The sequence below is a fragment of the Galeopterus variegatus genome, unplaced genomic scaffold (genome assembly GCF_000696425.1).
Source record: "Galeopterus variegatus unplaced genomic scaffold, G_variegatus-3.0.2 Scaffold1586, whole genome shotgun sequence".
NCBI classification, from domain to species: domain Eukaryota; kingdom Metazoa; phylum Chordata; class Mammalia; order Dermoptera; family Cynocephalidae; genus Galeopterus; species Galeopterus variegatus.
In genome coordinates, this window is record NW_007727697.1 from 58,993 (window position 1) to 73,366 (window position 14,374).

At 38.2% G+C, this 14,374-nt stretch overlaps 1 protein-coding gene across 1 annotated transcript in view; it reads right to left on the reverse strand.

Moving 5' to 3' along the window:
* Positions 1–14,374, reverse strand: part of PPP3R1 (protein phosphatase 3, regulatory subunit B, alpha) — a 100,035-nt gene that overhangs the window by 14,172 nt on the left and 71,489 nt on the right. Inside the window, 4 exon segments of the mRNA XM_008577842.1 lie at positions 2,633–2,733; positions 8,184–8,417; positions 8,420–8,479; positions 8,796–9,171. Of these exon segments, the coding sequence (XP_008576064.1) occupies positions 2,633–2,733; positions 8,184–8,417; positions 8,420–8,479; positions 8,796–9,171 (771 nt within the window).

Here is a 14,374-nt window from a genome sequence, read left to right on the forward strand (position 1 = left end):
TCCAAATTCCTAAGTAACAAACACAGCTTCTTACTTATGCCACATGTCCCAAACATTTCAGCGTACTGCTAAAATTTAAGAATTTACACCATACTTAGATTTTTGTTTAAAAATAAGGGTTTTGCTATGAAAGTAATGCTAAGTAACACTACTTCTAAATTTTTCTCTCCACTTCAGCTTCTTTGAAGCCCCCAATAACAACTGTCATAATTCAACCTGGAATTTGACCTCCTGAAACCACTTTACTTAATGTTCTTCAACGATGCTCTATCTAGAACTGGGGCAAATGAATTACCGGATGTGCTTGTTAATAAACAGATTCACGGTCTCGCAAGACATAATGAATTCAGGATTTTTGATGGGTCCCCAAATCTACCGACTATTTGATACACTGAAGTGCGACAACCACGGCTTTAAGTACAGAGAAAGGCCTGGCCAGTTAGCTCAGTGGGTTAAAAGTGCAGCCCTGTAACACCAAGGTCAAGGGTTTGGATCCCTGTAGCGGCCAGCGGCAACAACAACAAAACAGAAACGAAAACAAAGAAAAAGAGAAAATTCAAAGTGATTTACAATTCTTCCAAAGTAGGCCTTGGTAGATGGATCTTGACACCTTTCTGAAGGATAAAATATGGGTAGTGTTTACCTTGTACACATTTCTTCTTTTATAATGTGTTATTTTCTCATTTAATTCTATACCAATTTTCATCTAGTGACATATTTTTCAATGTATCATCATACTGGTCACAATAAATATTATAGCCCGTTTGGCTGAAGTTTGTCTAACTCAAGGTTAGTTAACAGAAAGGCATTCAGGAAAGTGTCAATTACTATGTGTGCTTCAGACTACACGAGATGGCTGGTGGTGAGTGGCTTGGCAACGTTATGCTCATACACCCCTTTTCTTGCTCCCTATTACCCACTTTCTTGTTTTTCTTTAGCTTTTCTTTTTCAGAGTTTTTTCTTTTTTTTTGTTTTTCTTTGTTCTTTTGCTTTTCTATTGGAGCTTCTATCCACATTCCTCTTATTTATTCCTTCAATTATTTATACTTTTTACAAAATGAATGCAACTATTCATAAAATGTAATCCCAACTTATTACTGGGCCAGGATTCATTAGTAAAATCTCACTAATCAAAAATTTGAGATAGTTCAACCTAGCTCAGAGAAGACATTTATTTTTGTACCATCATTATAAAAGAATGAAGAGACTAAACGGGATTGTGGTTCTACTTAAAAGGACTGTTTTACTATTTTTATGGACTTCAAAACATAATTTTTTTCACATGAAATTATAAGACTTGTCAATGAAAATAAATTTGTAATACTTGTATTACACTAGGAAACTCTACTAGGAAGATGGTTAACAATTATATTTGTTGTATATTCTTATGCTGAAATATATTTATTTTAAAAAGTAACATTCAGACTGGCCTCTCTCCCAATTTCTCTGAAAGTGTGTGACATGGCTAGTGTAAGAACTGATGAATAAATGCTACCGAATTTATTCAGCAGTTAAAGCAAGGGGAACTTAAGATCGCTTCATGCTGTTTCATATTATGATTCTAAGACAAATAAATATATCAAAGTAATTTAATTATAAAGTAGCAGATTCTAAGTGAGAATCAAGAAAGGTCATATTAGAAAACATGATACAGGGAAGATAGTTTCTTTCTAAAACATGACTGTATACTTTAAATGATTAATATAATATATTTTCCTGAAAAACAATTGAAGAGGAATTTCAATTCATTCAACTCTAAATATGCAGAAATAACTCTAGGCAAAACATGAAAATGAAAGTCATTTGGCACATTTGTGATTTTGCTCATTCAAAATAGGTTTCTCTTGATTTGTTCAACAGATGTGTTTCTTTTAAGTTGTGCTGAGATGTTAGTTAAAGCATCAAAAAATACAAACAAAAACAACAAACTTTAAATAATTTGGTAGTTCTACATTAAGAAATTAAAACAAACAAAAACTCAGTGTGTCATTCTGTAATGTCAAATCTCTTGCTGAAATGTAAACAACTAATATCTAATTTTTTAGTGTTATTCATGGGCATTGTTATATATTGTATCCTTAAAGGTAGAGGGAGAATAGACTTTTATCTACGATAATATAGGCATTAAATGCTAGAATCACAGGGCCGGCCCGTTGGCGCACTGGATAGTGCGCCGCTTGGGAAACGCGGCGGCGCTCCCGCCCAAGGGTTCGGATCCCACATACAGACCAGTTCCCACTCTCTGGCTGGGCGAGGCACGGGAGCAACACCGAGGGTTGCGGTCCCGTTGCCGGTCCCGGTCCGGTGCGGGGGCGACACTGAGGGTTGCAATCCGTTGCCGGACACGGAAAAAGAAAAAAAGAAAAATGTAGAATCAAACAGCATGTGTAAAAATAAGTATTGATAACATGATCTGAAACATCTAAAGAAAACTAGACTGGTATTTTTTAATGGATTTTGAATATGTAATCTAGAAATATATATTAAAAGATAATTCTCATATTTTTATAGATAAAACAGCACAAAGAAAAAAAGAAACATTTTAAAATTAGAATTCTTTCAGAGAAAGAGTAAGAAGACTATCAAAGAAATTGCTTATTTCATCTGTCTGAATACTGATTAAAAATCTTACCATATTTGAAGGTTTCCATCAAAATCTCCAGTAGCTAAATATCTCTGCTGTAAAGATGTTGCACCAAATGTTCCACATTTAATGGGTTTGGCCTTTTCAATCTTGATAGAAGGGAAGAAGAGAGGATACATTATTTATGTAAGCAGTTATTTATAATACACAATATTTAAGGCTCTATTATGGGATTTAAATAAGACACATAATATAAAAGGCAATTAAAACATTTTCTGATAAAATGATTTCTTTCCTTTAGTCATCTTTCTATAGTTTAGAAGTATATAACTGTCAAAAAGGAGTTTTAATTTGCTTTTCCTCTTTCCTCTCATATCACTAATGAGACATTCAAATGCTAACAACTCTACCACCTCCAATGGTTTGCAATATGAAAGTTTCAGCATTTAATGTGGTATTCTTTATGATCCTCAGTAGAAATGAGAATAAAATGAAGATATTCTTTCCAGATGGCCACAGGAACAAAAATGTTTAAGTGTCTGTTATAGTTTTCCCTGCAGAACCCTATAAACTGAAGATGTTTTGTCCCACTTTCTCTGGGACCTTTCCAATGCATAGAGATTTATAAGCCTGTGTGTACCAAGGCACTGCTGTTAGTATGGATTAGTCAATCTTTTAAGGTTTCTTTAATTTAAAAGGCTACTGCTCCAAGTATTGTACGTAGTCACTTTAGTAAAATAACCACATACCAATGTACACTTTAAGATATGGGGTTTATTATGGAAATCAAGTGAAGAAGACCATATCACCCAAAGGGTCCTTGGAGAAAATCTAATACAATACCCTCCTGCTATAGAAGGAGATAGAAGGCTAGAGCTTTACAGATTTGCCCAACTCATGTAACATTCAACATTTAACGAGTTCCTACTATATGCAAGTCACTGAACTAGACAAAAGAGGATACAAAGATGAATGAGATTGGTCATTTCCTCAAGGAGTTTACAAACCAAATATCAGTTCCTATCTGAGTCCTCATATATAAGAGCAGCTTGGACTGCTCTTCTCCCATCATTAGGCCTACCTCCTTCTCCTCATTAAGATTTCATTTCAAATGCCACCTCCTCAAAGAGGCCTTCCCTGGCCCTCCGATCTGAAGTGGAACCCCCAAATCACCGTCACTCACCCTGTTTAATCTTCTTTATTGCATTCATCAACAAAATTATTTTACTTATTCAATTATCTGTCTCCTCCCTTTCTAGAATGTGAGCACCATGAGAGTAGGACCTTGTCTAATTTGCTTAACACCCACTAGGTGCTCAACATTTTCTGAATGAAGGTACAAATGAACATCTATTAATCTCTTAGCTCTAACACTGGGGAAAGAGATAGCGATGGTGGAGTTCACTTTCCTTTTTCTCCCTTTTCTCCCACCACGTTTTCACATACCAGGGCTCTGACAAACCGTATAGTTTCCATCATTTACATGCAATCAAAAAACAGCGTCCATATACAGAACACCTTCATATCAGACACTATTCTAGATGTTCTTCCAGACTAGACCATCTCTTCCCTTTTTAACACATACAACAATTTTGGAACACCATTTTCAAGATGAGGAAGCAGGTTCAGGGGACTGAAGACTTGCCTAAGGTCCCCAAAGCTAGATAGACTCCAAGCTTTTTGTATTAAAATACATAAATCAATTAAATAAACATTTTATTATGTAGCCCCCATTCAGTAAACCCAAGAGTCATTAGAAGTACCAAAGAAATGTTCCAATTCTGAAATGCACTGATGAGTTAAATGGTACAGGCATGAATTAAACCTACTTTCACATTTCTGTCCTTCAGTTTTTAACCGTCATTCATATCTTTACAAGGTATAAAACACGGTGATATGCTGCCCTCATGTCCTCTTTTCTCCTTGTAGTGAAGAAACATAAATGGATTTATAGATACTGGTGGTCTGTTGTGCAAGATCAAATTAAACTGCAAATACACAAACTTTTAAAATAAACTCACATATTAACATCTTCATGCAGCAAGAACTGCACTTTGCTCAGAAGGGCTGAGCTGTGCTGGCAAATGGACTTATAAAAGCAGGCGTGTTTTCTCCTTTCTCAGACATTCATGGAAATCACAATAGTAGCTAAATTAAGAGGGGACACTACTAAAGCTAGTCTTTTATAATTCACAAAAGGGCTTCCTCTCTGTCCCTGTTAAATATTTATCTATGGAAAAGAAAATATGAACAGAATTCAATGATAACTTAAAAATTTTTTCACTAGAAAACTGATTGGTTAAAAAAAAAAATAAAGATCAACTTTGTGAAAATTGTTCCACCAAGAAAATTAGTATATATTAATAATTTTTGCTGTGTGACACTGAAAATGACTGTCAGTAATCATAATTGACCTAGCTATTGGTTTCTTTTGCTACAATAACAAGTTAACATGATTGAAGAAGACCATGATCAATCATTCCTGTGAGAGCTATTTTTGTCCTGTCTGTGGGTGGGTCTAGTACAGCTTGTCAGTATTTCCTCCTCCACATCCTGGCACTACTTAATTAACATTAAAAGGTTTAGTCAACCAAATGCTAACAAGCAGTGAATTCAGAAGCACAGAGGCCAAAAGGCAGAACTTTATTAGCTTATTACTAATTTTTATACTATAAATATCCACAACTATGATTCCATTTTTGAGGTCCATCCCTAGTTCATATGGTACCCTTGTACCAATTAGAAAAAAGTTGCCCTTTATAGGCTAATGAAGTCTCATACATCCAGTTTGATGAAGGAAAAAGATGTCAGCTCCTACTTGAACACTCAGACACCTTCATGTGGTAAAACAAACTGCCCAACTGTACCTGGAGGCCCTGTTCCTTATCTTTCCTTTTAGCAAGGAAATAAGGAAGACATCAACAAAGACCAATTTGCTACCTTCACAAGTTTTTATCTTAGATGCATGGGCTTTGGAGCATACAAATTGGGGTGGTTCTATGATGATAAATCAAGTATGTTTCATAATTTTTTTTTTAAAGATGACCGGTAAGGGGATCTTAACCCTTGACTTGGTGTTGTCAGCACCACTCTCTCCCAAGTGAGCCAACCGGCCATCCCTATATAAGGATCTGAACCTGTGGTCTTGGTGTTATCAGCACCACACTCTCCCAAGTGAGCCACGGGCTGGCCCTGTTTCATAATTTTTTAATAATAATAATAATCCATCTAGCCCAATGGTTCTCAACCTTGGGACTCATTAAAATCAACTGAAAGAAGTTTAAAAATAATACTCATGTCCAGACCTTATTCTAGTTCAGATGCAACAGAATACAACTGGGTCCGAATTTGTAGGAGTGGAACCAAGGCATGAATATTTTAAAATATGCACAACAAAACACACTCAGGTGATCCTGATGCACAGCACGAGGTGAGAATCACTGAACCTGTCATATTCTTTTCCATTGTACCATCACTGCTAAATACACTGTAAGTTCTTAAAGTGTTCTTGTATTTGTTTTACCCTCTTTTTAGAGAATAGACTCTTCAGGAGAAGGAATTCACCTGTCAAATAACTTCGGTCCTTATTTAGCACAATATCTAGAAATAGTGGTTCTCAGTAGATAATTTATGGTAGGAAAAAAGAAGACTCAAAGAATCCAGATGAAAATATAAAAAGTTGTTATTCCTCAGGTTGAGATTATAGGTGGTATTTTCTTTTTCTTTCCTATCTGCATTTTCAAAATGTTCAATCATGAACACATATTACTTTTGCTAAAAAACAAAATTACTTTTTGAAAAACTGCTAGAATCCTCCAGAATCTCTAGAAGAGACAAAGAGCTTTTTACTCGATGGAATAAGTATATTCCTGAAATATGTACAAATCACATATTCTTATTTTTAAAAGTCACAAGTTTACAAATGCTCTCTGGTTGAGCTTCAACTAGCATTTGTTCCTAATACTTCACATTAAAGTTTCTTTCCACTATTTCATTTGTTCAAACTCCTGACCACAAGTTAATGATCAGTAAATCAATATTAAAATTTCCCAAGTTATGCCCTATTTACAGACATACACTCACTCATTCTTTTAACAAGTAATTTATTGAGTCGCTGCTCCTTACAAAACACACTTTAAAAAAGGCATTGTCCTTACTCTCCAGGAGCTTACAATCTAGTTAGAGATAAACGGGACAGAATATATTTCTGGCACAGAAAATAAGTACTATAGGAATGCACTTTGTGTGGGGATCAGGAAGGGCTTCATACATCATATAATCTGAACCAGACATTGGAATAGCAACGGGTGACCGGGAGCTAAGTGATGAACAGCATAGGAAAGGTGGAAAAGAACAAGCCATGTTTAGAAACCCTGAGTGGCTGGCTAGAGAAAACAAACAAGAAAACAGGCACTCAGGGAAATTTAAAGTGGGATGGGGCCTTCCATACCTTTGCCTATCCAAATTGTATTCATTCTTTACCTACCAGTTTACCCCTACCTCCTCCAAGCCAACTCTTTCCATAGCTTTTTATCCCTGGAGTCTCAACCTTTCCTGCACTTGTCTTATTACAACCCTACACACCTGATTATAACTGATCATTTTATTCAGGCAACCCAAATCAAGACATTTTAAAAATTGTAAGCAGCTATAAAAATGCTAGTTATTATTTTCTAATTCTCACTAGTGACCTTTACGAAACTTGTAAATCTGATCTTGCCACAGCCTGTTTAAAGCCCTTCAATGATGTTCCATTTTTCTTAGAAAAAAAGGCATAAACCCTTTAAATGTCCTACAGATCTTGCAACGTCTGGTTCCTGCTTACCCCTCCTGTTTCTTAAGGAGATAAACTTTCTCCCATCACTGAGCCAATCCTGTTCTCTTTGGAAATCTAGTCCTCTGCTCCTAGTTTGGCCTAGCTATCTGCTATTCATCCCAAATCTGTTTTTTACTCTCAGAGAACCATGTTGCTTTGTGTTGGAGAACTCATGTACGTTTGTATGTATGCGTTGTTGGTTTGATTTATTTAACTTATTATCTCTCTCTCCCACTAGAAAATAAACTCTATGAGATAGGGACATTGCCATTCACATGCCTGGCACTCAACTGATACCAAGCACTCAACTGATACTTGTCAAAAGAATAAATGTGTTAGGTTGTCTCTTTCAAATACACTGCACGCATCCTGGTGTTTGCTTTGGCTCCGCTTGCATGAAAAAGCATTTGCTAACATGGGCCTACTTACAGACTCTTAACAAACAACTGCGAACTGCCTAAAAGGTCCTCGAATTTAGACAAGACATCTTAAGTTCACTTTTCAGAGACCTCGCGCTGGACTGTGCTGGGGGTGGAGGAAGGGGCCGGCTGGGCGCGCATGTACTAGCCCGCCAATAAGAATTCAGGGCTCGAAAGAAAGGCTTTAAGTCGGAAGCATTCCTCAACTGCGATCAGCTTCTCTGGTTCCACGCAACTCGAGCTATGCTTTTGGGAGACGCTGGGCGAAGACTTTGGAAAAGAGAAATGCAGACCCCAGAATCCGCACTCGCCCCCAACGGCAGTCCTGATCCTGGAACTGGGTCGTCTCAACCCGGACACCCACCTCCCGAAGCAGCTTCAGGTCTCCGTGCTGGATCTCATACAGCTGAATGACGCCGGTGCCCCGTGCGAAGTTGCCCATGGTCACAAATTTGGCGCTGCAAGGCACCCACTTACAGTCAAACACCGTGTAGTTGAGGCCCTTCTGGATATGGGCGATGATCTGAGGCTTCTCGAAGGCCGACATGGTCAAGCCAGTTTCACCTCCAGCAACTGCCAAACCCAGACCCTAACGAAATACTAACCTGGAAACCAGTCTCCAAACATAAAGGACAGTTTGTCCCTCCTGTTTGCCGTACTCTTCCCCCAGCAAGTCGGATTTAGTTATCTCCAGTAATGCCAGATGAGCTCCTGAGATCACACAAGATGTTTCTCCACAGACGGCACAAATCTGTTTATTGCCTTTACCCACTGCCTTTCGCACACGTACATATTGGAGATTACAAAATGCTTTGGCTGTGAGTTGCGCGGCCGGAGGGAGACCATAAGAATCCGGCATATTTTAGGACAGCCCGCACAGACACAAATCCTGCTTCAGGTCCCCGGCGTGGGACTAACAAGTAGGGGGCGGAGCCCTGAGGTCGGTAAGGGGAAGGCCCGCTCCTGCGGGGTGCGCCTGCGCGGTGCAGCAGCGCACGTGCACCAGGTGGAAGGTTTGCCCGGGCCGGAGGTTCCTGAGGATGGAAGCCGAGATGGAGGCACGGAGCGCCGGGGCAGAGGATGGTTTCACCCAGGTCACCCGCAAGGGTGGCCGGCGGGCGATCTCACGGCAGGCCGAGCAGCTGTCCGCAGCGGGGGAGGGCGAGGACGCGGCCCGTATGGAAACGGAGGAAGCCCGGCCGGCGAAGAGGCCTGTCTTCCCGCCCCTCTCCGGGGATGGGCTTCTGGTACTAGCGGGGACCCTGGGACTGGAACAAGGCGGGGCCAGAAGCAGATCAAACCGGTGGCCTCTGGGTGATGTTGAAGCTGCGGGGGGCTCTTCTGCCGTGAGGCTGAAGTTTAAGTCGTTCATTTAAAGGAAGCTTTTTGTGGATCAGCTGTCATTTATTTTACAACTCCACCCCCATCCCTCCACATGTCTCCTGAGTTATGTGTTCTTTTATTGCAGAGTGGGAAAGAAGAAACAAGGAAAATTCCAGTCCCAGCGAACAGATACACACCCTTAAAAGAAAACTGGATGAAGATATTCACTCCTGTCGTAGAACATTTGGGACTCCAGATACGCTTTAACTTGAAATCAAGGAATGTAGAAATCAGGGTAAGGAGAATATTAATCATTTCCGAGTATACTAGGTTTTCTCTACAGGGATAAAAAGGCATGAATAGACTTTTCTTAATGGGACTTATTCTTTTAAATGGTTTTCTTCCAGGTTTTTTGTAGGGGTTTTTTTGTAGTTTGGTTTTTTTGGTGGCTGGCCAGTGTGGAGATCTGAATCCTGACCTTGGTGTTACAACACTGTGCTCTAACCTAACGAGCTAACCGGCCAGTCCTTTTTCCATTTTTCTAATATATCCTAGTGAATCGGAACTTCCCAAATGCCCTCAAAATCTATATTCAACACAAATATTAATTGAATTCCTAAGCTGAGGTCATACCAAAGTATTGGCTATGCCTGTGCATGTCGTTTATTATGTTCAGTGTGGAGTTGAGAAAACGCTGAGTAAAGAGATTATCATAGACAGATGTATTTAAATAATGAGCATAAGTACTTGTTGCAGTATAAGCACTATATATTTTAATGGCATTCTTTTGGGGAAAAATACTATTTTAAGAATAAGTATAAAATATACATGCATACATATGCATATGTATTTTTTTTAATTCCATGGTGTCAGTCTGGGAATTAGACATTTAGAGCTGACTTTGGGTTTCCTTTTCCAGGTGCCAATTTTATACCAGAATCAATGACCGAAATTAATTATATTTTCCTTTTTGAGGATTCTTATACCGTCGTCAGGACTGGTGTAGACTCATCTCTGTTAATGGACAATAATAGTGGAACAAAGAGAGACATTAATTTAAATAGCAGCTGAAGTTTAAAATATCATAGAATGTGACAGTAGAACCCCTCTTTGCTCCCATTGCTACTCACATTCAAGCTTTTATGGTTTCAGGCCAAGAGTTCTTATTTCCTTATGGGTTTCCCTTGCTTCATGGTTTTAAGTCTCTGCTTTCTCCACTCTATCCTGTATGCTAGTGTCAGTTTAATTTTCCCAGGCAATAATGCTTTTATTATGATATCCTGGGATCTTCAACATCTCTAAAGGATAGAAATTAAGTTTTTGGCTGAACCTGCCTTTCAAGTAGGAGACCAAGTCACAAATTCATCTCTCACCATTTCTTTATGTGCGTACTTCATGGTGGCTTTGCTATGTGAAAAAGGTCCTTTCCTCCATACTCCCTTTTTCTTCCTACTTCAGTTCCAATCATCTTTCAAGGTCTTGCTGAAGTTCTTTCTCCTTTATGATAGGTCGATTTTCAGTCATTTCTTCAATGCTTGAACCTTTATTGTGTTTAGCTTTCTTATTCATTGCAGGATCATCAATTTGGATTCCACTAACATTTGTTGATGCTGCCATATATCAGACACATAGTGGTACTTTGACATGCACCACATCATTTGGTCTTTAGGATAGCCCTACGTGGTAGATGATATACCCCCATCTTGCAGGTGTGTGGAAACTGAGGGTCAAAGAAGTTCAGTATCTTTGTCCAAGTCATCAAGCTAATAAGTGAATTTTGATGCTAGTAGGTCTTCCACTCTGACCCCCTTACTTTATAGATGAGAAAACTTAAGATCTAGAGTATTTGTGGGACTTACCCAAGGTCACACATAGGATTGGAACTGAGGTCTAGTTTTAAATGTGGAAGTCCAGGAGACTTTCTCATTACACAATCAATCCTATATGGTTTAAAATTTGTCAAATATGGGCCGAGCCCGTGGCGCACTCGGGAGAGTGTGGCGCTGGGAGTGCAGTAGCGCTCCCGCCGTGGGCTCGGATCCTATATAGGGATGACCGGTGTGCTCACAGCGCTCACTGGCTGAGCGCGGTGCGGCCGGTCTCAAAAAGGAAAAAAAAAAAAAAAAAAAAAAAAAAAAAAAAAAAAAATTTGTCAAATATGTGGTCTTCTCAACCGGATTATGAATCTTTATGGGAGAGTGCAAACAGTTTTGGAATCAGACCTGTGCTCAAATCTTACCTTTTTCACTTTTTAGTACTGTTACTTTAGTTTCTTCACATATCAAAGTATTCATAGCGCTTAATACTCAAGGTTGTCCTGAAGATTAGAGCTATAGTGTGTAAAGCATATTATTTAGTGCGTGTTATTTACACTGGTAGACATTTTATGAATAGCTGCTATTTCTTCAATTATCAAACTCTTTGAGGGCAAAATCACTGCTTAAACTATTCTTGGTTTCCCCTTCAGTACTGGGCATGCAAGTATAGTTGAATCTTGAACAACACAGGATTAGGGGTGCTGACACCCACACAGTTGAAAATTCGAGTATAATTTTTGACTCCCCCCACACTTTACTAATAGCTTACTGTCGACCGGAAAAGCATTACCAATAACATAAACGACACACATTTTGTATGTTATATGAATTATATACTATATTCTTAAAGTAAGCTAGAGAAGAGAAAATGTTAAGAAAATCAAAAGGAAGAGAAAATAGACTTTTAGTGTACTGTTCAGTATTTATTGAAAAAAATCCTCATGTAAGTGGACCTGTGCAGTTCAAACCTGTGTTGTTCAAGGGTCAACTGTAGTTAGGACTGGAGTTGTTGGTTTGGGAAACATCAGCATATAAATGATAATTGAAGTCAGAAGGTTAGGTCAGGACTCTCAGGGAAGACTGCCTGCAGGAGAAGAGAAGAGGACTAGCGGGGGCGTTGAAGGAATGGACAAAGGATGGAGGTCTTACAGAGTGTGAGTGATTGGGCTGTGCCAGGGGGACCTTGCTGTTAACCGAGTTTGATCAGTCAGATAGTGTGGTCAGTCATTTGACAGTCTTTGAGTGAAACTGTCCAGCTCTGGAACTGGGAAGGTTTTATTTTCAAATTAAGGATAGTACTTCATACAGAATATACTGGGGAAAGGTGGCAGTGAAGGAAATTATAATAATGGGAAAGGTGATGATTTTGTTAGCATATTTTCTTTTTCATTCCCAACTGTAATTTCTACCTATTTTTTTTTTTTTTAACAGACTTGTAAAGACACAAAAGATGTTAGTGCTCTGACAAAAGCAGCTGATTTTGTGAAAGCCTTTATTCTCGGGTTTCAGGTGGAGGTGAGTGATTTCATGACATCTGAAATGGGGGCTTGCAAAATATTCAATATGAACATTTCAATGGATTGGACATTTTTAAAAAATTTGAGTTTTTTAGCTCTACTATTTGTGAATTTTAGTTCAATGGTGCTTTCTGCTTCACTCATTCTCAGGTATCTAAATGGAAGGGCCTTCACAGTATTTATTTTTATATTATAGGATGCACTTGCCCTCATCAGGTTGGATGACCTATTCCTTGAGTCTTTTGAAATTACAGATGGTGAGTGTGGATGGTCTTTTCCTGTGAAACACTGTCCTTTTGTATTACTTTGTATTGTGTCGTGACTCAATTTTCTAATAACATCAACTGAGCTGTATTATTAGCAACTTTTTAAAAGATGTGTATTTTGTGTCTTTTAGTAGGGAAATTTAATGATTAAATTTTATGTGGAAGTGGGTGGTGCACTGGATTGGCTTGCCTCTTGAGATCTTGCTTTTCTTGTTTAGTTAAACCTCTAAAAGGAGACCACCTGTCAAGGGCAATAGGAAGAATTGCTGGCAAAGGAGGAAAAACCAAATTCACCATAGAGAATGTGACACGGACGCGGATAGTTTTGGCTGACGTGTATGTATCTGACTTTGAGAAAGTTATTGTCATAATTTATATTTGAACTTCTGTTAGTTTCAAAAAGATGTTATAACAGTCGTATTTTATGCATAATGTTGCCACTAAATCTTTGTCGGCATATGGTTCTGGATGAATAGTCACCTACTTTGAAAGGAGATTAAGTTAGTTGAGAAAATTTCAGGAATTATAGCTTTTTTTTTTCATTTAGCAATGAGGGAAATGTTTAAAGTCACTATTCAAAGAAATTATATTACAGATGAAAATTTAAATAGTATCTCAGGGGAATTTATTTTATCAGTATGGGAAAGCAAACAGTCAGTGTTTCAGATGCCATCATGAGGCTCTCCTTTAAAATATATGAGGGTACTTCAGAAAGTTCATGAAAAGATTTGTAGTATCTTTTAATTCTATTTTTCCATGAACTTTTCAAAGTACCCTTGTATATGATGAATTCATGCCATTGCATATATATATCCCCAAGGCCCTTTAGAAAAAGGTGAGTATCTCACGTTGGGTTAAAAATCTTGAGAGCAATTATATGTAAACATAAATGAGGTGATATGGGCTTAGAATAAGGGTGTCAGAAGTGAAGCTGGGATTATCCGTCTCTGAGGTTGAGGCTGCTCTGTTGCCAGGTTGGGGATCTTACTGGCAGATGGCTCAGAGGTTATATAATGCCAGGAAGTTGGGAAATGAAGCAGTTGACTGAGAGGAGGAGGGATCTGCCTGTGACTAAATTCAGAAATAATTTCATTTGATATCATCTCATTTTTGCCCTAAACTGAAGGGCTCATCATTATTTAAAATCTAAATTTCACACATTCTTTATAGTCTGTGGATAACTATGATACTATGTGGGTGCCCTCTTTACCTGAAGCCAGGTGTATTTTTTTTTAATCTCTTATGGATTGACCCTAAAGTCAGAAATATGGAGCCATCAGCAAAGCTTTTTTGAACTGGAAATGTCAAAAACATGGAAAGGTACACATTTTCAAATACCTTATACATTCCTTCCTAAAAGCTTTTGTTAGTTTAGAAATCCAAAAATGTAACTAATTTGCTGATGAAATTATGGTTAGTGTGTCATTAAATTTCTGATTTTTATATGTACATTGTAAATGTTGACTTAAAATGTACTAATTTTTTTAACAGCTTTCTTTATTGTGGCATAATTTACATATAATAAAATTTCCCTGTTGTAAGTATTCAGTTCAATGAGTTTTTGGCAAATGTTGTATAGTCCTGAAGTTCCACCGTGCTCACATAGTTCCATCACCCTGAAAGTTCCCTTGT